The sequence below is a fragment of the Nematostella vectensis genome, chromosome 14 (genome assembly GCF_932526225.1).
Source record: "Nematostella vectensis chromosome 14, jaNemVect1.1, whole genome shotgun sequence".
In the NCBI taxonomy this organism is placed as follows: Eukaryota; Metazoa; Cnidaria; class Anthozoa; order Actiniaria; family Edwardsiidae; genus Nematostella; species Nematostella vectensis.
In genome coordinates this window covers 10314225-10337859 of record NC_064047.1, presented here as the reverse complement: position 1 = coordinate 10337859, position 23635 = coordinate 10314225, and the positions used below count along the sequence as shown (strand labels likewise).

Genomic DNA, 23635 nt, shown 5'->3' with positions numbered 1-23635 from the left:
GTTGAATCAATCATTTGACTGTTGTTGTCAATCAATCTCGCCGACGATTTACACTAGCTAAACCGCTTTCTGCCTTTCTTTGGCTAGCACTGAAATGGTTTCCAATCACGCCACCTCTCCGCAAGGTGTGGACCAATCAAAAATCACCTAATGTTTTTCCGTTTGTTTGACGAAAGCCAGAAAACGAACTATAACTGGAAATTATTCAAAAGAGTTCGCTGAATATTGAAAATCAAAGAAAAAAAAAAAATAAATGGGAAAACAGTTTTTGACAACTTTAAAACTTTGTGATATTATTGGACTTCTAATGATTATTTACGAACGTCAGATACTGAAGTGTAGGGCAAGACAATATGATCACCAAACTCTCTTTCTGGGAGTAAATATTTTTCCATACAATCACTGCTGTTTAACATAATTCAAGTATGGTTGGGGGCTGGTGAGGATATTGATAATCAAATCAAATTTACTGGCTTTTTAACCACCCCTCCTCGTGATTGTAGCCTTTGTAAATGTAGCCTTCTGTGGTTTTGACTGAATAGGGCGTTATGGGCGGGACTAAACCTTATTCATTAAAAAGGTGTGGATTTCCCTAAACGACTAAACGTAGGCTATGGGGGGGGGGGGGGGGGGGGACAATTCTTCGATGAATTAGTGATCTGTATGTTATTTTATTATTATTGCAACCATTATGAACTATTTAAACAGTAATTTTGTCCCTTATGTTCAGACATATTTTTTTTGCCAAGTTTTTGTATGTGTTGACTTTGACAATTTAAAAATACAAAATTGGAGGAGTCTTCGTGAGGGATACAAGCATATATATGGAGCTGACTATCAAATCACTTCTCATAACTACTGTAAAATGTTCTATTATGTAAGAGATTTCGTAAATAACTGTCAAACAAATATAGCCCTCAGCTAGTCCCCTTTAATAAAATTGTACTCTAAAGGCCCGTACCAAGGATTTGCAAGAGGGGGGTATTTGAAGATCTCTCAATAAAAATGACCCCCCTTTTTTGGTTGCCAGGGGGTGAAGGGGGTGCACCTGCTCTATGCTGATTTTGCTAGGACAAAAATGTTCTTATAGTCTCCCTAATAGGTGCCCGACACATAGGACACAGTTCCATTCCTTCAGCACACCCAGGGCAACAACTCAGATGCCCACAAGGAAGAAACACAATGCCGACCTCTGCATCCATGCAGATCTTACACAATCTCTCCTCCTGCATCCGCTCTAGTTTCTGCTGAAGAGACTCTCCTTCGGGTGAAGACCCAGAGCTCTCTGGAGCACTGTTTGTACGCCGTAGCACTTGCTTCTCATTTGTGGAAGGCAGAGAGAGGTTTCCTGGAGGCCTCAGGCTTTGAGACGGCATAAGGTTATCTAAGAATGCTCGGCTGTTTCCATGAATTGCACAATTTGAGGGTTGACTAGAAGGGTCCTCATGGTCTAAAAGTGCCTGGGTTAATTCTTGTAATGATGAAAATGGGGAGCCTGACTCAGCTAGCTTCCTTGCGCATGCTGCATCAATATCCTCTCTAGAAAATCCCATGGCTAATGCATTTTGAATGTCTTTAGATGTGATATCTCCTTCATTGCCAGTGGACATTACATGGGGCCTGTTTCCAATGGAAGGGTAATAACTCTCTTCTTTGTGACATATCCCCTGAGGCTTAACAGGTTTGTCTTCTGGTTCCCAAATGTCTTCTGGACAAGCAACCTTTTTCTGCTGACCAGGAAAAGTGTTATAAGGTGATTCCCAGCCATGTGTTACTTGACTTGCAACTCTTAATGACTCACTGGAAAAGTTACCAGCTGGTGCCAAAAAAGGTTGATGGGGCAGTGAAGGTGGTTTAGAAACCCTTGGAGGAGAACGTCTACCAATCTCTGGATTTTCTGAGCGCCTTTGATTACTAGGGAAATACATCTCACTTTCTGGGGGACTATGCCCTTGTCCTTGCATCGGGGGGTTATGAAGATAAGGATCCTCCACCTCAACGGGCCCAGGGTTGGGCCTATTTTTAAGGTACTCAATAACAAGGGGGCAATGTGGTGACCACTTTTCATGCTCCACCCATGGCAGATCATCAGGTTCCCAATTGCGAAGTGCGACTCCACACTTATAGCACTTAACACTGTCCTGATCCCCCAGATAATAGAACCCAGCAGAGGATAGTTCCCAAGGTCTGACTGGAGAGCTTTCTGGCCAGTCAACAAAAGTAGTAAGCCGGTGGTGCTCACTTTGAAGGTCTGTAGGGGAGGTCACATGGTGCAAGTCCTCTGACCTCACCAATGGGCCTTCCTGGTTATATTTCACTGGACGCACTACAGGTATTTTCAGGTTTGCTAAATGTGGCCTCCGCCTAGTTTGCTCTTCAAAGCTCTCTTGTCGCTCCTTTCCCGCACTTCTCATATACTCATAACGACTTGCTGTTTCTGTAGGTACACTCTGCCTGGCTCTTTCTGGCATCCCTGTGATGGCAGGGTCTTGTCTATTTTGTGACCTTAACATTTCCTGGTAATAGGGATCACCAGCATAATGGCGCCCCTGCCTTGCTGGCAAGTTAGCCTGTGGGTGTGGCAAATAGGGGTTATCCAATGGTTCTATTTCTGGTTTCACAGGGTACATTCCTTGAAGCTGTTGCCTACTACCTCCTTCCCTACCGACACCAAAATATGGCTCAAGCTTACCAAGGTTTCCATGTGACTCCTGCTTTGTACCTTGTACGCTACCCTCCCTGCTGGCATAAGTCGCTTCCCAGTCACTAGGCTTTGCTTGATGCTTCTGTGATTGTTCCATCAAGTACTGTCTTCTGCTTCCCTCCCTACCGACACCTATAACTGGTTCCTGGCCACAACCACTCTGGACATGAAAAGCTTGGTTTGAACTCAGCTTACACACTGAGCCACCACCCTGGCTCATCAGGAATGCAGCATTACCCAGTGTTTGGAGGTGCTGGCTAACTTCGGGTACCGCACCTATCGGTAAGGCTGGTAGTGACTTCCTTTCTGACTGGAATATTACTGGTCTCATCCTATCTTGTGACCCAGTAAAGCTTCCATGGTCTTCAGTAGATGCCTCAACTGGTTTACAAGTAACCAAGCTTTTACTTTCGCTTTTACTTTCTAGAATAAAACCACAACTAGGACGATGTTTAAGATGCTCCTCAAATGGTTCGTCCCCATCAACCCATTTTCCAAGTTGAAGATCGCATGAAAAGCATCTCACTTGATCGCCACATCCCGTATAATAAAACCCAGCCATGGCTAATTCCCGGGGACGTACCGGACAATTTTCGGGCCAGTGTATGTAACTTTCTAGTCTCCTTTCGATACTCTGCATCTCGTCGTCGACATCGGCGACAACATTCAGCTGAAAATTCGCTGATCTTCTTTCTGGAACACTTATCTGACGACGTATTCCGCTATTTTGGGTATCATACTCATTGTATAAGCCGTTGCAGCTCGCTTGCAGTTGTTGGTCGCGCGAGAAATGGAATCCATGGTACGATGTTGCGGGTTGAAGTCTGCTTCTTGTAAAGCCAGAAGATGGACGAATAAACGCAGCAGAGCCACTATCTACCGTTTCAAGACTCGCCATAAGGATTCTAATCCTTTTTTTAGCAAAAGAAACACTAGAATTTGAGGAGAATTCGATGTAAAATAACTTAAACACGCTTTGTTGTCGTAAAAGAGTTGATGATTGATGATAGAGGCAGCTCTCGAACTTGGCAAAGATCGCGCAATTTTTACCAAACTCTACCCAGTTTTAACAGCTCCACAATAAAGTCTTGATTATCAGGTTTCGTTGTCACACAGGGATCTTGGTGTTAGCTTTGAAGAAGCAAAGTTATGAAAGCAGACAGACTTTTTCGCATCGTCACAGTCTGATTGGAACTTCCGCGATAAAGATCTCTTGTAGACTCTTTTGATTGACCAGGAGTTGAGCCAATCAGATTGTCTGTTTTATTCTGTTTGGAAATTCGGAGAAGGACTAAGCCCTAGTTACACCAAAATCAAAATGGCGGCTGAAGGCAAGGCGAGTTCGACTTCTTCTGTTTCAGATAAAAAACACCGGGGAATTCCCGAAGCGGGTTTCTTAGTAAGTATTTACATATATGTTAGAGCTTCTGTTTTCAGCTCTTCCGTAAATTTTATTTGTTACTTATAGTATATGCTTTGGATAAAATGCCTTCTTTATACTTTTGTTTTGTCAAAGAATCCATATTTTAGTTTGGTTGCTATACGATCTTGTTCTCCGTGATTGCAAAGATTTAAACGGTTTTCTTATACATACCAGTTCGTGTTTTCACGAGCTGTATTCTCTAAAGGCTTTCGATCAGCTAGAACTGTTGGCATCTTTTTTTCAGCTAATTTTCCTGACAGCATGTTGTCAATATCGTCTACAGTAAGTAAGCCTAACCCTAGCGATGAGTACCTCGAAATTTCAAAAGTTTTGCCAAAATTTCGCAAAGTCTCGAAATCTCGACGTTTTCTTCAAAATTTAAGCAGTCTCGGAGTCTCATTTCTTTTTTTACCATGATCTCGCACAGGGAGCCCACTCAAATCAGCATATTGTTTATTTAGCATGTGCTTTGGACTTCGTTTATGAATATCAATTAGGTAACGAAGTTCTTAATAAAACTCCTTCCAAATACATATGCCTTACTCTTTATTGCGTCCATTCATGTTTGGAACACTTTTTTTATACCCCTGCGTCGATTTTTTTCAGAATTATTCGGGTTTTGCAAAAACCTGATTTCAAGCCTAAAGGCTTTTGTTCAGACAAGGGTGGAAAGTTATTTCCAAACGCCGTCACACCACTTTTGCTGAATTTATTTGTATTTAAATAGAATCAAAGCAAAAAATAAATTTCTCCACATATATCGCTAGAGTGATACTGGAGCTAATTTCCGATGGCAATTACTGCCATTAAAAGGCAACAGGTGAACGATCAATTGCGATTTAAAATTACACCTTACCTTAAAATCTGTAATAGAAACATGTCTCACCACGACATCTCGGCGAAAAAGTCGACAAAAAAACCATCCAGAGGGGGCAGGAGTTTCTTTGCATTCGATACAAAGAGCCGGGAGGGTCATATTTGCGTGCTCAGAATACTAATTCTATACCCACCCGACCACTTTTTGTATTGAATGCAAACAAACTCCTGCCCCCCCTGGATGGTTTTTTGTCGAATTTTTTGCCGAGATGTCGTGGTCAAAAAGTTAACTTCCCCTTCCCTGCTACTTTTATGTATTAGAATAAAGTATCTGTAATTTGTTTATTTGAGCTCAGTGGCAAAGCTTATTATTTTTCACTAACTGATTTCTCTTCTGTAGGATGATGTGGGTAAATTCATGTCCACCAGTAGCTCTGATTCGGCTGAGTCAGTCATACGGAGTTTTGATGAGCAGCTCCGCAAATACAAATTTATGGAAATTAACCTCTTGACCAAAAAGAAAAAGTAAGACAATTCTTTTTAGAAGGAAACATGGACGTGTGTTTGTGTTTTTGGCTGCTGCCATCTATAAAGATTGAACAAGGGGATAATGCAATGTGTAGCAAAAAAATCAATGAAAAAATTAAACTTTGAGTTACATTGTTTATACTGTAGGAAGGTTGTTGTGCTACTTAATATTGTAAGAAATACTGTACTTTTTGAATAGATAACAAATTATATATAAACTCATTCTTTTACTATAATACTTTAGAATCCTTAACATAATGTTACATTATCTGTTCTGTTTTAGACTCCAAGGTCAAGTCCCAGATTTAAAATCTAGTTTAGAGATGGTTAAACTTCTTCAAGCAAAAAAGGTATTTTTCTGTTGGAAGGCTGTCAGCTCTCACTATACATAAAACTAATAAGATTGTAAAAAAAACAAGTGCTGTGATAATGATGATAATGAAATGATTATGACTGTTATGATGATTGATTGATGATGGTATGATGATTGATTAATAAAAATTGATTGGTTATTTTTCATGATGATGGTGATTGTTTTTATTAGCTTAAATTCAATACAGTAGAACAAAAGCCATTTCCCCTTATTACTGTATGTGTGTTTCTAATTCTTGTCTTCAAAAACCTCTGTAGGAAAAAGGAGAAGAAACCCATAGCAGATTCTTAATATCAGACCAACTCTATGCAAATGCTAAGGTTCCACCCACAGAGAAAGTATGTCTCTGGCTTGGAGTAAGTATTAACTCCTATTTCAAAATGTTGTCCTTGGAAGGTACCAGGTTCTCATTATGTTACAGTATAACCAAATGCCTTTGATATCACTGGAGTTTTTGTGGTCTTATTTACTCTCCTATTCCAAATGTTAGAATAGAAGCTAAAAAGTTCTGTAGGGGGAGGGTCGAGGGATACAGTAGAGGGAGGGGTTGGAGCTGCCAAGCCTTTACTTACAGATACCATACCTACCATACCACGGCTTGGAATAAGGGAAAGATTTAGGTAACAACTTAGGACAACTATTTTACATATTTTCTACATAATCTCTAAATGGAGACAAATATTATGCCAGACAGTATTTTGATATTTGGCTAGCACAGACTTTGACAAAAAAAATACAATTTGTGTAGGTTGCAAAGTGACTCATAAAGCCTTATAATTTCTTACCCTGCCTAGACTCGTTTGCTGAAAAAAGTTTTCTTGCCCTCTCTTGATAATATTGCTGGGGTAGATTTTGCCGAACTTATTACTTGAACAAAATGTCTTGTTTTACCAGGCTAATGTCATGCTAGAGTATTCCATTGATGAGGCTGAGGAGCTGTTACAAAAGAACCTTAAAACTGCTATCAAGAGTCTGGAGGAACTGGAGGATGATTTGGGCTTTCTTCGTGATCAGTACACTACAACGGAAGTCAGTATCCTTTTTCTACGATACAGGTTATTCATTCATACTCTTTATTTGGTCCTTATACAGATTGTGTACATGGGATGAGTTCCAAATAAAATTAAGATAGTTTCACATGCGATGAAGACTACAATGTTAATGTGCTTCATAATGCAGTGATTTTGGCAATAAATTTTGCTATTATTTTTTGAAGTTTTGTAGGTGGGTTAATGAGGAGGAGGAAGAGGTCATCACAATATTGTGATTGAGAGGGGGGGTATAAATCATAAAGTTTTTTTTAGTTTTCACAATAAATATTTTCTAAAATTGTTGTCTGGGGTGGGGACACTGGCCTCCCTCAAATCCATTTATCCCTTAGACTGATGTATGTTGATCTTTTTGTATTAACTTTTTTGATTTTTCAAAATTTTTGCTTGTGGATACTTCTCATGGCTGATTGAGGGTTCAATGGAAAATCATAAAAGTTGCACCTGATTTTATCCCTATTGCCTTGGTTTTATCCTGCCTTCTACTTGTTAGCTGTCAGTTGCTTTTTAATGTTGCAACTTCTCAATATTTGTTGAACATTTATTGGTTATGTGCCTTAACCCAACACAGACATGGCCAGGGTTTATAACTGGGACGTGAGAAGAAGACAGGCTCTTAAGGCCCAGTCATAGGGAATGTACAATATAATGTGCTATCTTTATTTTATAATGTTTCTGTATTGTAATATTTCATTAAAAATTGTTTTCAACATCCAATTCTTAGCACTTTGTGGATACTGTGTGCATAGCTGAAGATATCAGAAGTACCAATATAAACACGGGAGAATACAGTAAATATATGGATATTTTCAAGAAAATCAGGCTTGAGAGAAGGATCAATATCTTGAGACTCCCGCCTAATGCGGGAAGTCACTGGTTACGTTGCTTGTATGTACTTGTTTATTGCTTCGATATAGAAACTGAATAATGCAACATACTTCCCATTGTAGAGGTTGGGTGTTTCCATGATAGGGGTGTGTGACATATATTTTGGGTTTTTTTTTTGTCCATTTTTTTTTTTTTTTTTTTGTGAACTATATTTTGGGCTAAACACTTTAGCCCAAACTTCTTGTTTATGAATTTACTATGTGAGCCTGGGGGGAGGTTGAGAAAAAATGGCAGATCCAGGGGGGTGGAGTGACTAAATAGCTATCTGGCTCCATTATAATTTCAGGATGCACTTTTGTATTACCCATCCCTTTCCACGTTTACATTCCTAAATGTCAATTCCACTTTTATCGTAAGCCCTTTTAATTGACACTACTGCCAACAAATTTTGGGTGAAGCAATAGACATCTGAGTCGCAAAGCTGAAGGGGTTATGTTGCTGGGACAGCCCCCACTTTTATCAGCCAAAAATACAGTAAATGTAAGAGACGTCTAAAATACAGGAGAAAATGCCTTGAAAGTCCCTTTTGGGCCCCCTCCTGTTAAAAACCTTGGCTATGTCACTGAATTGCATGGATATTTCATAAGGGCTGGAAACTGTCACATAAGACCTTAAATAGTTGGGTTTGTTGACTTGTAGGTTCCTGAGGCCTATGGGTTTATAAAATTAGCATTTTTCGTCAAAATTCTAAGTTCAAATAAACACAACGTTTAAGCCGCATTATCACCAGTTTACTTCCGGTCAATTATGTAACAATCTCCAAGAAAACGCAAAGAATTAATATTGGAAGTTTCTTTGACTGATACTTAATTTAGAATGGCTTGTCGGTGGAGGTTTTCATCGGCAAAAGGAAACCAACATCAAATACAAAACATTATTTATTGCTCTCTTTTATTAAAAAGCTTATAAATGTAACAATGTGTACTGATTACCAGAAATTATGTTTAACCCAAACATGCATTGTAAACATCTTATCACAGATAACAGTTCTATGGTGGTTGAGCTCTTACAAAGAGCAAAGGCAATAGCTGTATGCAAAATATAAAATAAATAAAACTGTTTCTAGATGTTAGGAACTTCCCCTTTGGTAAAAAAAAGGGCTAAAATAGAACCAATTTCTAGCTGACTTCCCAATTGTTGCAAAGCAGTTCAGACCGATATTGCATTGTCAGTACTAAACATCCTTGAAAAGTTGCCTGCAACTTAGCAGGTTGTTTAGTTATACATGCAACAAACTGGAGTCAACCAAAACATCTCTTTTGCATCAGCATTTGCCTTATAAAAACTAACCTCACTAGGTTTATACCAATTGATTTTTGCAAAATGCAAAGTGCTTTAGAAACTATTTACAATCTTTTAAGTTTTGTAACAAATGATTCAGTTTTCAATTTTGACAGTTCATGTCATCGTCTGTGCTTGTGTTACAAATATATTACAAAATAGCAGAAAACTGAAACCCCCATGGGCAAATTCATTTGTCTTAAAAATATAAGTGGTCTTCTAGTTCAGACAACAGTGATACCCCATAAAACATGAATGCATAGCAAAAATACAAGCATGCAACAGCAACAAGAATACAGTAACAATACCTTTGATAATTTCCTGTTTCCACAGCTCTTTTGGCAATACATAAATTTCTAGTTGTTAAAAGAACTGCTCATTAAAGTAGAAACAGAAGACTTGGTGTAGAAAAGATACTCTGTACATGTGCACTGTTTAAAAAAGTCCTATAGAACAAAATTGTTCACTAGAACTTTGCTACAAGATATGTGGTTTTCTAAAGAAATTTCAGACCTGAAGACATAGGGGTGCAAGGGAGACACGCCCAAACACACTTGGTTGAAACAGCCTAAAATCATCCACATTTCTCCACACTTCTAGTCAACAGGCCTGCATACCCTCAATAGATCTAAACATTAGTTTTCACAAAACTCTTAGACTAACATTCTTGATCCCATCCTGCCTGCTTACTTTGGAGAGACCTAAAGCATAACCTAGGCCTTTCCTGTTGTGTATCCAAAGTGGTTATTAGAGTGGTTACTTTTGGACAAAATAAATGTCCAGGGGTACAGTATAGCCAAGTTTAAGGCCAACCCAAGCACAATCATAATTTGGTTATAATAATCTAGTCTCCCATGTGAATTGCTTTCCACTTTCATTTTGCATTATTCATGATTATAGTGGAGTAATTAAGCTGTGGTCATATCTCTGGCTATAGCCCTGATTTTAATGTCAATTTGAAGCTCTTTTTAGACAATCAAGAGCCTTGATTACTTTATCTTACATTGCAATCCATGAGAATAAACTTTTACAGCCAAACATTGCAACCCTCTTTCTTTCACATATACCATCATTTGTGTATAAATGAAACAAAGCAATGATCCTAGCCATGATGTTATAACAGCACAGCGACCATCAGCCAGGGGGGTGGCCCAGGCCCCCCTTATAGCAGCCAAAAATACAGTAAATGTATGAGTCATTATCTGAAATACAGGAGAAAATGCCTTCACCGGGCCTTTTGGGCCCCTCCTGTTAAAAATCCAGGCTACGCCGCTGTCAGCTGACAACATACAGGAACACATGGAGAAACCCATAATAATGAGACAAGTAGAAAGCAATTCTCATAAAGCAGCACAGAAATCAAACTTTTTACTTGTCTTAAAACTAATATGATAGAAGGCTCTTCCTCTGCAAATTTCTTCAACTAATACTATGATGAGTAGATCCAGCAAAACCTTTTGCAATGCCTGTTAATGTGGTCATCTTGACAGTTTTGGAAATTTAGCCAATAAGAATGCAAGGCAAGCATGGAAAATGAAATTCTTCAGTACAGACATGAATCCTCTTTGTTATTTAAAGTTTGTGTCAATCAAAACTAGTTCTTGCGTTCTAATTGGCCAACATTTCAAAACTTTGTCATGGTGGCCACAGTTATGCATATCACACTATAAGCTAACAATAAAGCACAATAAAACATCGCTACATAAACAAAACTGTGTCCCATTCTAACATCACTAACCTCAATTTCGCGAACTTTAACAGCTCAACACTTTTCCTAATTTAAGGAATGATCATTATAAATTTTATCATGGACACATTGAATCCAATACTCTTTAAGCAAACATCTTTTAAAGATAAGAAAACACAACATATAAAACTTTGGCCAACATTCCTCTACTAACTTTTACCCTTTGGTTGTGCTGTTACCATTCACACACCTTTAAAAAAGTTGTACTACCTTTTATACAGATCACAGCTGCCAAGCAAAAATTAGGATCAGATGACAATAAAAGGGAATCATAGAAAAAGAGGGGCTTGCAATAAAAAACTTTGCCAGCTAGGGCTTTCTCTGCCCTGCCTTTTTTGTCATATATCTGATGACTTACTCTTATAAGTTGACTAGCAGTTAAGATGGAACATCTGAAAACTTACTCTTAGAGGTTGACTAGCAGTTAAAATGAAAGAAAGAGCACCACTTCTCTACTGGACATCCCCTTTGGTCTCCTCATCTAGTAATAATTGTGTCAGCTTCTCTACACTTGTATCTTTAGGGTTATCTTCAAGAAGCTGTAGGATTTTCTCAATGCTGTCTGGAAAGACCTCGCAGAGCTGCTCGAATGCTTTGATTCTCAGCTCCTCAGCATCCTTTTTAGCTTTCTCTGATGATTCTTCAGCTGTAGCACCATCAACAACATCCTCATCATCATTATTGATGGGGACACCTCTGGTCTGGTAGTACCCGTTACCTTGACCTCTATAAGGGATCCGCTGGAACCCTGATACATAATTCTGGCTGTAGTGGTATTGGGGTGGGTATGGGGGGTAGGAAGGTGCTGTGGCGACGGGCCACTGTGGCTGGTAGGGTGCTTGCTGGGTGTAGCACGGCTGGTATGCTGCCTGCATGCAATGACGCCACTCACCGCTGAGTGGTCGGCCATCAGGTGTGACCATCATAGTAGGGGGACAAGCCATGGATGGATGTGGTTGATGCTGGAACATACTATGGGAGCTGACAGGAGGTAGCGATGGGAAAGAGCCTTCTGGATAGGAGCCTACCTGAGGCAGACTTCCACGACGCGGCAGCCCCATCCCATTCACACGCTCTAGACTTGGCATACTCAAGGTTTGCTGAAAGTGTTCTGGCATTGTATTCATGTCATAACAGGGCTCCCGCACAGGAGTTGGGTCTGACGCAGGGCGGGCCACTTGGCTATTGATTGACTGGTTGTTTCGTAGTGTTGCTGGAAACATTTGCCTCATGTGGTTATAGTTGTCGCGAGGCGGCAGCGGAAGAGGTTTGGTTTTCATTCTGTTGTCCACAGGTGTCGGAGGAAGAGGTTTGGTGAGGAGATACGCTGGCATGTCAGGGGGTGGTGGAAGGGGACGGCCAGGTCTGGACGCCCCACATGTATCATTTCTGGTAACCTCTCCATATGGTACATCAGGGACGTTAATGAGTTTGCAGTCTGCCTTAACTGACATCGCCATTAGTTCTGCCTCTGATTTAGAGTTCCGTTCTGGGTGCAAAAATTTACATCGGTTGCCATAGGTACATCTAGGGCCATATGGACAAGGCTTACCACACCCTTTGCACAAGAAGTCTTTTAGTGGAAGACCGTAACGTCCCCCAGGATCTTCAGGTGGCATAAAGCGATCATTTACAAAGGCAAACATCAGAAGCCTCTGCTCAATTGCTTTTTTCCAGTCTGAACTCTCATTCAATAAGTCCCTGTAGTTATCGTTTGATACTATGACCCCTTCATTCTCTGCTGCAAGCCGAACAATGAAACGGTCATCATAGCATGTTATCCGTCGACCATCTATGCGACGTGATGGTGTCCATGTTAGTATTCCATCTTTCTCCAGTCGCATTAAGACTTCTTGGTCAATAATGGGGGTTTCCGGGCGGGATGCCTCCTTTCTCCACATGGGTACAAAGACGGTGATCTCTCTATGTCCTCGTTTTATAAACCAATCCACAGCAATGCCTATTCCACGGCATGAGAACACTTGCTGCTTTCCATGGCTATGGGGAAAGAGAAAAATAAAGTGAATCAAACTAATAGCTAACAACATTGCTTTAATAAGAAGTAAGTTGTCCAAGTTATAATCCCTTCAAAAATCTTTAGAGTTAGCACGCACTTCCTGAAATTGACCTGAGGTTCCAGGTCACACTGGGAAAACGCAGAGTAAGGAATTCTTTGCCTAGATCGCTATGGAGATGGGGAACTCTCTCAGTTTATAATCCAGATAAACTGCACTTATCCTGTATAAAGCATTCCAAACATGCAGTTATAAATACCCCCTAGTTGCATGCACCGCAAGACGATCTATTTCTGGTGACATCTCAACTTCCAGATGACAAAAATAGAGGGTATGTGTTCCTAAGATTAACCTTTGCATTAGTGAAGGCGTAAAAGGTTGACAATGTTATTTTAAGTATGGGAAACATATCTTGTTCAATATTTTAAAACAGCTTCAGTAGTTTTTGTTTGTTGGATTTTTGTAGGGATTTCATTTATTGCAAATGGGAGCTTTAAAGCGGGAAGTTCACACAAAAGCTCAAGGAACGCCGCAACTCATTATGATTCTCAACATGCCGAACTATTCCCATCACAATTCAATTAATGAAACCGCTGGTTTTAAAACTTTACTAAGTAAAACACGAATAACACATATGCGCTAACTGTTATTCGCTGATGAATTAACTTAACAACAATTAAAACTTATAATGCTTTCTATAAAATGGCAATTAGTAATTGGCCATGCCAACGAAGTGCAATGTTGATTTATGCTGATCAAGCGAATTGATATTTCACTCTAAGCACGTGCAAAAACTAAAAACATTCAAACCCCTGGGAAAACTGTTATTTATCGTGAAATCCTACAAGAATCTAACCGATCTATTACGAAAACATATTTTCTAACTGTAATATCGAGATAAAATGGACATTAGTCTTGAAAAAAACAGCAGATTTGCGGACTTCGAAGTGGCCATTTGCTCGATCGCTTCGACCAGTCAATCGCAATTTTGGCGCGTTTCGTACAGAAATTTGCATCTAAAGACAATAACGCAAAGAGTATGATTTCCTGTAATGCACAATTGTACTCTATTAACGTGAAATAAAAACAACATACAAACCTCATAGCCACATTGCTTCCATCGATAACGATCGGCCGTAGCGAGCTCGGATCGTCCACGCATGAATCACGACTTGCGAATCTCAATTCTCGATCCATCACAGAGCTCCCCTCTTCTAATTCTTTTTGGGAATTCTGTGATTTCACGAGTTCATGGAGAAGGGAGTCTTGACTTACATCTGGGCCGAGTTTCGCCATAGCTGAGGCAACTTTAGCTTCGGAATACCCGAGTTTACGTGCGTAATATTTCAAACTCTCTCCACCAAGATTGCTCTCATCGCAGCTTCCTTCCTCGGTGACAGAGTTATCGTATTGGGCTCTCTGACAATCCTCTGTACCGTTTTGATCGCTTTTGACATCAGCCCTATCCCTCACATCGCCCTCTTGCATTTTCAGTGACTCGAGTTCAATTTCTGAATCCGATTCTGTTATGGTTTCAGCACTGCGTTCGTCCACCGCAGGCTGGCTGCATTCCTTAACTGCCTGAGTCTTGTCAACCGGCTTCGACTTCGATCTCGAAGGAAGCTCACGTTTCTTCCATACCTCGAAATCTGCCGGGTTTTCGGCCTCCTTGACTGCTGTTTCCTGCTCGGGGACTTTTTCTATAGCCAGTGATGTTTGCACGGGATCGCTTAGAGCACTGTTGTTCGTGTTATTTTGATTATTCAGAGAACTGAGCTGTTCCAAGTTGGAAGTGGCAACCGCAACGGCCATGTTTGATTTCCCTAACTCCAGAAGTCGCTCTCTGTTTACTGTCAAGTAAATTGGAGCCTGACAATCGATGGAATCCAACGTATTGGTTTTTGGATTTTTTTCAGAGCAGCACACGCCAGTAATATATTCCTAAAAACAAAACAACAATAAGGGAATCATACAAACTACTCACACATGCAAGACACACAAAAGGCACGACTAAATCGTACCATTCCAACCAATTCTGATAAAACGTACGGCATCAAAGCAACGTAAAATCACCTTTGCTCGCTTTATATTTTCATTTTCCTCCTCACCAACCAGTCTAAAACGAACAGATGAGCCAAGGTCTAGTCCAAAACCGTCATTCGGCGTAGTCGAATCTCGCACATAAATTACGTCAATATCAAATAACTGCTTCAGTCGTTGCTCTAACAAGGCTTTCAAATCTGGGACATCGCAGTCAGAATTGAGCACAAACTCTGCATAAGCCCCTACTTCGAGCAAATCCTGCTTAACCATCTTGCACTAGTTTACGATTTTGTGATCTACATACTAGCTCACCGAGCTACCGAGAATGGAGTGAGATCAAATCTCCGAGATGTGATTGTTTGGGTGCGGTGACATACTCGCGTGACGTCATTAGAGTAAGCTATTTCCTGAATAATGAATAACACAGAACGCTATAACTGCAATAGCAGTCAACACAATAATCCCAAAAAAATACAGTTTTATATGGTTTAATACACAAAATATGATGCGGAATCATGCATTTTGGATTCTGCTTACGGAATTTTATTGTTCATCTTTTTCTCACACCGGAAACCTGTGTAATACTACTTGAAATGCCAATCATTTCTTTAGACTCCTTATTTAGGCCGCTTGGCCGGTGCGATAATCGAAGCCTTCAAGATGATTGTTATAAAACAGTCCACGTTTGCAAGAATTTCGTGGAATTATTTATAGTTTCTTGTAGGTAAAAAGTCACAAGGAAATATTCGCCCGGCTCTTAAAATACCAACAAATCAAACACAAAAGATTTTTGGAGCTAGAACAACGTGACTCAAAATTATCATCTCTTCATTTTCCACGGATTAAAGGATTTGATTCATTCATAGTTTGAATACCTGACTTAAAGGTCATCTAGTTTCGCGATTTTTACTTTAAATCGTCGTATTATTTATGTCAAGGGTATGTCATGTAACTAGGCGGATTTTTCTGATATCCGCCAGAGAAAAAAAGCTGAGTACGTAGGAAATAAAGTCACGCGATTTTAGCGGAAATTCTGATTCAGCCATTTGTTAACATGATTAGACATCCTAAAATTTAAGCGGAAAACATCAACAGGGCATTATTACCGGAAAACTGAATAACTAGTGCGGTTTGTTATGCTGGTAATATGTGATATAGTTGCCTATTTGGACGCCCACTCGTGAAAGGGCAAATGCTCGTTTTACAAATTCATATGAGTAAATTTTAATTAAAGTACCTTCTCTTTCAATTCTTTGTTTTTATTGGGCTTTTGGACAGCCAAGGCAAAGAATAACCACATAATGGCTTCCCGATATTGACCAATCAGAAATCTGAAAACTTCAATACTTTGTAAACTTTTCGCCCCTGAAACGAGAGCCGTATCACGTTCAAATCTAATTTTTTGCTTATTTTTTTTTATTAATGTGTTAAGAGTTCAGAAAGGATGAGATTAACATTTTTATAGGAATGTACCAGATTTAAAATCAAATTGTTCGGTTTGTTTACGTTGTAGTAAAATTGTTTTAGACACGTACGATTGATTGAGAACCGGAAATAGGCTGGGAGGATATTATTCTATGACACAAATATTTACAAAGTCCTATCATAACAACAACAACAAAAAAAGAAAAAAAAAGAAAATTATTTCGGCAATCGTTCGTTTAGTGTCTTGGGAAGAAATGTTCCATTAATGCACATGATCTTTTTATCAAGGCGAAAAGAAACGTTTCACTATATTCAGTCATAATTCAATTACCAATGGCTTAAAAATAGATTTAAGTTTCCAAAAATTCAATTTAGAATTATTCTTTTTCATCTTGGAGCCATAAAGTCTCCGAGGTCAAATATTGTGGCGCTCTTTTGAGCTCTTAATATGTGAAAAGGGGTAATAGATGAATCTGTCCCCGAATAATGTGTGTTTAGGGGTGGGATGCTGGATTTCTTTGCGACACGTTTCGATGTGCTTTGTTTACTTTGCCGGTAAACTTGCACGTTTAACTAATTCTAGATCCTTCTCTCAGAAAAAAAATAACAAAACAGGGGCGGATCTAGCTTTTCGCTAAAGGGGTGCTTGGATCAGTGACAAAGGAGGGGGGGGGGGGGTAATTTTTTTGTTACATATTGCTTTCTAGCGGCCCAAAGGGGGGTTTAAGCCAACTAAACCGTCCCCCTATATCCGCTACTGATTTGCTCTCTCGACCAAGGGCGGTAGGAACAGAGTTTGTTAGGCTAAATTCTAACAGCGATATTCCCTTTTTTCCTCTGAAATGTGCCTCGCTCTTATAAAGCCGGGGGAAAACGAGCAGCAAAATCGTAAAACTTTTGTGAGTGACAAAAAAAAGTTTGAAACTGACGTTGCTCGTTTTACTACCGGCCCGCCAACTTTTGTCGCAGAAAATTTTTGGTTGCAAGTTGAAAAAGTTTGCTACAGAAAGTAGAAGATGGTTCTACTTTTTGCAACAAATTTCGGAGATGTAGCCCGTATTATACCCTGGTCCCAGAGCCTCAAGCGTCTCTCTATTCAGTGGCCAGCGAGGTTGTTGAGACGAGGCTCTGGCCTCTCGAAGCCGCTATTTCGACTTCTGCCTCACTTCCATGTTAACGTTTTGTGATTAGAATGTGTCAGTTTAGTCCAGACCTGGGACTCTCTTTGCGCTCGACATTCTGGACTAGTGTCAGTTTCACGTGGTGCTACCTTGAATGTAAACATCTCTTCGCAAGGGATTCGAATTCTCGAGTATGAAAAGCGCATGAACACCCGATTTAAAAACGACAACATTCATCTGAAAACCCATGGGATCATTACTGTAGAGTTAGTGACAAGAATATGACCATAGGATGTGGGAAATACAACATTTTCTCGGGAAATGGCTTCAAGGAGGAGAAAATCGCGACAAGCTCGCAGTTATCCTCGGAACGAGTCTATCAAAGAACTCAAGAGGCAAATAACCAGAACAATCGCTTGCTTGGGATAGTTGATTCCAATATCGTTGAGGCGAGAGCAAACGCCGGGAATAAGCTCGGAAAATCAGCGATGTCCCGTAGCCGGTCGGCAGCACAGAGAAGACATCTCGCCGCTTGATTAACTCGTAAAGAGACTCCTCTTGAACAAACTTTACATTTTTAATACTGGTAAATCTTGTAACTAATTCGAAATTAGCACTATTAAAATAACGATCAAAATAATCTATCGCCCGTCTACTTCGTTCGTTTAGATGTTTGTTATTGCGAACAATAAGAATTAAAAACCGGTTTTGACCTTTTGAACTTGAAGCGAAAATACAATAGAAAACTGTCAGAATTTCTTGGTTTCCATAACCACACATTAATTGGCCAATCAGCGACCAAGTTCAGATTCTGAACCTAGCAGAAGTCGAAATTGCGCTTCAAGAGGCCAGAGCCTCGTCTCAACCTCGCTGGCCACTAAATAGAGAGACGCACGAGGCTTTGGAACCAAGGTACCCGTATTACTGCATCAACCAAACTTGTTTCGCAGCAAAGTGACGTCAGGCATACTCAAGCAGTTGCATTAGCGTTTGTGACATCAGTGTCACGGGGAAAAATGATGGTGGTCAAAAGCAAGAACCAGCTTATCCTTTGCTGCGACAAAAGTTGGTTCGCCGGTAGTAAAACGCGCAACATCGCCTTCGAACTTTTTTTTGCAAATGCTGCCACAAAAATTGTAAGCTTTTGCTGCTCGTATTTCCCCGGCTTAACGCAATGCACTTGACCTGGTTTCCGAGTTAGGACGGATAGCGCGTCGCAAAGCATAGTAAATTTCAGTGAAAATTAAGTGAATTTCGTTGTTCACAATTTACCCTAACAAACTTTCGTTCTCCTGCCAGACTCCTGCACAGCCTTTGGAAGTGACATCAAGAACGGTAGTTCAGACTTGGGACTCTCTTTGCGCTCGAGTCCCAGGTCTGGGCTACAATAACGGCTGCTCGAAAGACTAGTAGAAAAATAACAGTAGTATTTGAAAATGTGGAGGCTCCTGGGAAAATCTTTTTTGTTTGTTTACTTTTATGTGTTTTCTTTATTTGTTTTTTCTTGTTGTTGTAAAGGGCTTTCCTAACACCTAAAATATAAGCACAGACAAGATAACATCCATTTCCATTTCTTTCTTTTTTATATCATGCAGCAAAATTAAAGCTTCCCGGGGACTCGAAAATATCACAATATCCTGAACTAGATCCCGTTTATGGCGTCTGGAACGACCAAATGAAAATGATGACATAGGCCTTTTGGCCTTATCATAAGATGCAGAAAAGATATGTTAAAATTTTCAAAATCTTTACTAATATCTTGTTCAAAGTGTCTTATCTCTTCTGTTGAAACGTTGATTTAAACATAAGTAGAGACTATAATAGCACTAAAACGATAGATTGATTTTAAATCCTTTGATGCTATTCCTCTTATAATCCTATTTACAGAATCAATTAGCAATTAGAAATATGATGCGTAATATGAGGGAAGATGATAAAGGAAATAAAAAATACCCTGTGAACCTCGACTTGTTTAGAATATCTAATATAAGGTATATTTTTGTTTCAAGTACTGTTTCATTTTTTTTCCCCAGGTCAGAATATCACGCTCGAGTTTCATGCCTCTGGCCTTCCCGCTGCACAAATTTGATGAGGTTTATATTTCCGCTGGATTTGTGGATCTGTCATGGGGTATTTGGAGGAATTCCCACGGATAATTAGAGCACTCGTGAAGTCGGTAGGACACTTCCTGTTGGGATTTGGCCCCAATGGTTGTCGCAACCTGCGCTTTAATGTGAGATGCCCTTGATTGAAAAAAAATAAATTAAAAATTTTTTTGCCGTAGCATGGTCGACATGAGTGCGGGATTCCTTGAAATTTTCATTTGCCTTTAGCCTTCATTTTACTATGTTTTTTTTCTTTTTTTTTCTGGTCACGGCATTCGCACACTTTTTAATAAACTTCCATTTTTTTATGACTTGTTACAATGATTCTCATTTTTGCATTTTTACATCACGTCTTCAACCACCAATTCTTCAATTTTACTTCATCACTTTTAGTTTCCTTAGCTCATCTACAATAACCAAGAATGCTGAGCGTGCATGACTTTAATATTTGCCTGGCCATCCCCCCCCCCCCCCCCTCTCTGGTCTGCTAATAGGTTAAAAAAACCTTAGTTGTCAGATTATCGAGATTTCATCTAATATTACTGTTTGACTTTTCTTCCATTGTCAATGAGAATGAGAATATTAACTATGGAATATCTGACAAAGGCTTAAAAGTCAACTTTCCCCGTGTTATGCCCCCCCTCTTTATATACAAATCTTCCCCCCTCTCTTTTGCCAGCCCCGACACCCCTGCGTTTGTTTTCTACTAGACGTTATTATTAGAAAATCCACTTCACCATCATTTTTCTTAAATGTATTTTTATGGTTGTTGTTATTGTTGTTGTTGTTGCAGAGTTGTATACCAGGCAACGTGTTATATTCATGCGCGTTCCCAGGATAAGTAGTTGAAGATTCGAAAAAATGACCCACGTTTTGATAGCCAAGGGGGGGGGGGGGGGGGGGGGGTTGAGCGCGTGTAAAAGCGCCTGATATTTTTAGCTTGGTCAAGGCGAGTCTGTCAGGGTTTCAGAGAATCTTTGCCAAAACAGAACAATGTAAGGGCAATAGAAACAGAGGTTGTTAGGCTCTAACAAAACTAATAAAAATAGCACGTCTGGGTCTTCGCGCGCCACGGGGTAGTAGCTCAGATTACGCTTGAGCGCAGTGTGATGTTTTATTATTATCAGTGTGTGCAAGGACCCAGAGGTTTCATCCCCAACAATGATAGCATTGTTCTCCCTATGGGGTCTCTGCTTGACCTACACCTGCCAATCATGATCTGTCAATCGTTTCATACCCCATGGAAAGCCATGTGTAGGGATCGATAACTTGTTAATAAAAACATGACAAAGGTTTTGGCCCTGGGCGGATTGTTTGCAAATGAGATGCAAGTAACTTCATGAAACCTCCAGCATGACGTGTGTATATTTATCTTGTTAGGCGAGAATAATCGATTTCAGTTTACGATATGTGTAACTGGCATTTTGTGCTAACTTCATTTAAAAAAAGAACTGTGTTTTTGCATAACACTTTAACCAACAAAAAAGAACATGAAATGTGATGTGCACAAAATAGCAAAAAATCGAGTCAAGGGGCTATTTGCCCGTGGTACGGGATGATCTAGCGGGAAACCTGGGAAATGTCGGGGTGTCGCGGATGCTATTCAAAACCTCGCCCTTCTGTGCGGTATGCGATATTTCCGATTTTTTTCTGCGGCATTACGGTATTTTCAAATTTTGTGCGGTATTGCGGTAATTAGACCCCCTCTAACGTCCTCCCTTTGTATATAATATACAGACTTGCATATAGTCCACGTTGCCCGGTGTGCCAAACTAGAGCATGACATGAAAAGCCCGTTAAATCCAAATGCATTTTTAATCAAAACAAATACATGCCAAATCCTTTTCAAGCTTTTTCTAATTTTTAAAGGGCGGGAATAAAAACGCGCGGGTTATTTGGTGTTGCCATAGGCTCCAGCCTTGTCCCGTTACTATAAACTGTCTCAGGAAATAACGAATGCCTCTAAACAGAAGTTTGAACCGCCAAATTCCAAATCTTTTAATCTCATCGCATCTAAGGTTCCGGTGAAGACCTTAAAAAACACACGACGGAAAAACGAAATGACACAGACACGAGCGACGTTTGTTTCCTTATGTAGTCCGACTGTGTAAATTTATCTGTTTTGAAAATATACCAAGCTATACCCAAGGGATTCGTTTATTCACTTAAGACTATCGCCGATTTTATTTATTAGTTTTCCCGCCTTTAAATACTTCATTCATGAAATGATATCAAGCATTGTTCAACCTGTATTCTAAAAGAAGCTTTGTACTGTGCATAACTGTACAAAAAAGCGATTTATAGCATACCTTACAAACACCAAGAGGCAAGAAGTACACCGTTGATTTGTCTTGTCATGCAGCGCTAAAATTAAAAGAGTAAGTTTTGCTGTTTTGTGAACCAGTTATTCAAGTTCGAAACCTGTTTGCCCCTATGTTTATCAGTCGAGATGTTTTTCCCTCACACCTGGGTTGTCGCATTTTTATGTCAAAGTTGACCGCAAAGTGAAGCAAACAGCAGGGCTTGGCCAGCACTCATAACCGCAGAGACAATGTAGGATGCATTCTTGGTCGATGTCGTCAGAATATTGTTATTGTTATAAACGAAAACACTCCAGTCTTATCTAAAGCACTTGTTTTGAGATAGAGCTCGATGTTTGTTATTGCAGAAACCACTCAGACATAGTAACAATAGATGATATAGATAATAGACCGAGTTTTCAAAAGGAGTGTAGAAGATCAAATGAGTTCGAGAATTGAGTGCTCTAGTAAATCGGTAGTTCAGGGAGGACTGTATTGTACTGTAACACAATTGTACCTTCACAATTATACCGTCAGTTTGAGTAATAAAAGTAACAATCTTAAGAATTTATCAACTGTTTTCAGGTCAGATTGACATTATAAAAGGCGGAAATAAAACAAATAAACACTCTAAACTATCTGGACTGGAACAGTGTCGTGACACCCGTCTATGCATCGCTCTAGTGATTACAATTTTGTACAATGGTCTCTTTGATATCACTAGCAGCTTCGAAAGACTATTAGGAGAGACACGATATTAACGATGTTTGCATCTTGCTAATACAGGTAAAGTGAACTGTGGAACTGAAATGACTGGCCACTGCATCCATGAATAAAATCGCGGTAAAAAGATTAATAGAAATTATTTTGATAACAATTGATTTATTTTTAATTATACAATTGAACATTCTTGAACCAATAGTGATAGTAATTAGATTTTATGAATTTCTATAACAATCTTTATCAGCAGCTAAACAGTAATTATCAACTTTAACATCCATTTTAGTATTGTATCGGGAAAATCTGAGTGTCGAAGCCTGGAACTCCAAAGGAATTCTGCTTGTTCATCATTATTGGCTGAAGGGTAGGGATGAGAGAGAATATTGGGAAGTCGGGGAATAATGCAATCACCGTTATTCTTGCCTTCTTGGCCTCTCCCAGCCTAGCCTGCGAAGCGGCTCAAGAGAAGGCCAAAGGGAACGCGCTCTCGCCTTTTCTCTCCTTGAGCCGCTACGAAGGCTATCTCCAGCCTTAGCCAAGGCTCACTATTTTTTTTTTTCAGTACTGCGATAGCAGAATGTCATCGAGATAAGTGTATTATGGTGTAAACTAGAGATATCACATGATAGCGAGTGCTCCAGCACTGGTACTCTGGAGGGTTAAACAATCCACAATGAATACCTCTGTTTTATTGAAGAATTATCAGCAGTCCATGGACTTTTATAAATAGTAGCTAGTGCCATGTGGTGGGTAAGTAAGGCAATAAAACATCTTTCTACGTGGCTGAAACATGATTTGTCCAGCTGGGGATATATTAGAGACTTTTTGTGGTGAGAAATAGCAATAAATGAATGAATGAATAGTCTTGTATCGAGCTAATGGCAAAGATGGTCTAGATGCATGGAGCTTTGCATTGGTGATTCATTGGCATACTTTAGGTGAGGAACAGGGGCCTGAGGTCCTCCTCTTAATTAACCTGAGTATCAGGCCGTCCTACGTTTCCATCGCGCCGGCGAGAAACACGACCAGGGCCTGATACAAGAACTGTTCAAATCGCATGTTCTCATGCTGGATTCCGGCATGGCTCCTGATTGGTC

General features: G+C 39.8%; 3 protein-coding genes and 1 long non-coding RNA gene across 6 annotated transcripts; 2 read left to right on the top strand and 2 right to left on the bottom strand.

Annotated features, from left to right (window-relative positions):
• Nucleotides 1-651: 651 nt before the first annotated feature.
• Nucleotides 652-3905, bottom strand: LOC5501165. The gene has a single exon (XM_032369492.2). It carries the CDS (start codon nucleotides 3600-3602, stop codon nucleotides 1068-1070), a length of 2535 nt encoding a protein of 844 aa, XP_032225383.2. The 5' UTR covers nucleotides 3603-3905; the 3' UTR covers nucleotides 652-1067.
• A 52-nt stretch (nucleotides 3906-3957) lies between these two features.
• On the top strand, nucleotides 3958-7610 carry LOC5501163 (prefoldin subunit 3). 2 transcript variants are annotated; one of them, XM_001622433.3, is made up of 6 exons: nucleotides 3958-4103; nucleotides 5344-5468; nucleotides 5755-5821; nucleotides 6102-6200; nucleotides 6739-6877; nucleotides 7465-7610. In XM_001622433.3, exons 1-6 carry the CDS (start codon nucleotides 4023-4025, stop codon nucleotides 7524-7526), a joined length of 573 nt encoding a protein of 190 aa, XP_001622483.1. In that variant the 5' UTR covers nucleotides 3958-4022; the 3' UTR covers nucleotides 7527-7610. The 2 variants fall into 2 exon arrangements, with proteins under 2 accessions (XP_001622483.1, XP_048577276.1); XM_048721319.1 differs by lacking the exon at nucleotides 3958-4103 and adding an exon at nucleotides 4374-4409.
• Nucleotides 7611-8658: 1048 nt separating this feature from the next.
• On the bottom strand, nucleotides 8659-21963 carry LOC5501162 (probable ribonuclease ZC3H12B). 2 transcript variants are annotated; one of them, XM_001622430.3, is made up of 3 exons: nucleotides 21828-21963; nucleotides 13924-14765; nucleotides 8659-12807 (listed from the first exon to the last, which is right to left on the bottom strand). In XM_001622430.3, exons 2-3 carry the CDS (start codon nucleotides 14634-14636, stop codon nucleotides 11262-11264), a joined length of 2259 nt encoding a protein of 752 aa, XP_001622480.3. In that variant the 5' UTR covers nucleotides 14637-14765; nucleotides 21828-21963; the 3' UTR covers nucleotides 8659-11261. The 2 variants fall into 2 exon arrangements, with proteins under 2 accessions (XP_001622480.3, XP_032225382.2); XM_032369491.2 differs by lacking the exon at nucleotides 21828-21963 and adding an exon at nucleotides 14898-15247.
• Nucleotides 17336-19829, top strand: LOC116608265. The gene is made up of 2 exons (XR_007306407.1): nucleotides 17336-18549; nucleotides 19447-19829. It is a non-coding gene; the product is annotated as an uncharacterized LOC116608265 (long non-coding RNA).
• Nucleotides 21964-23635: the final 1672 nt, after the last annotated feature.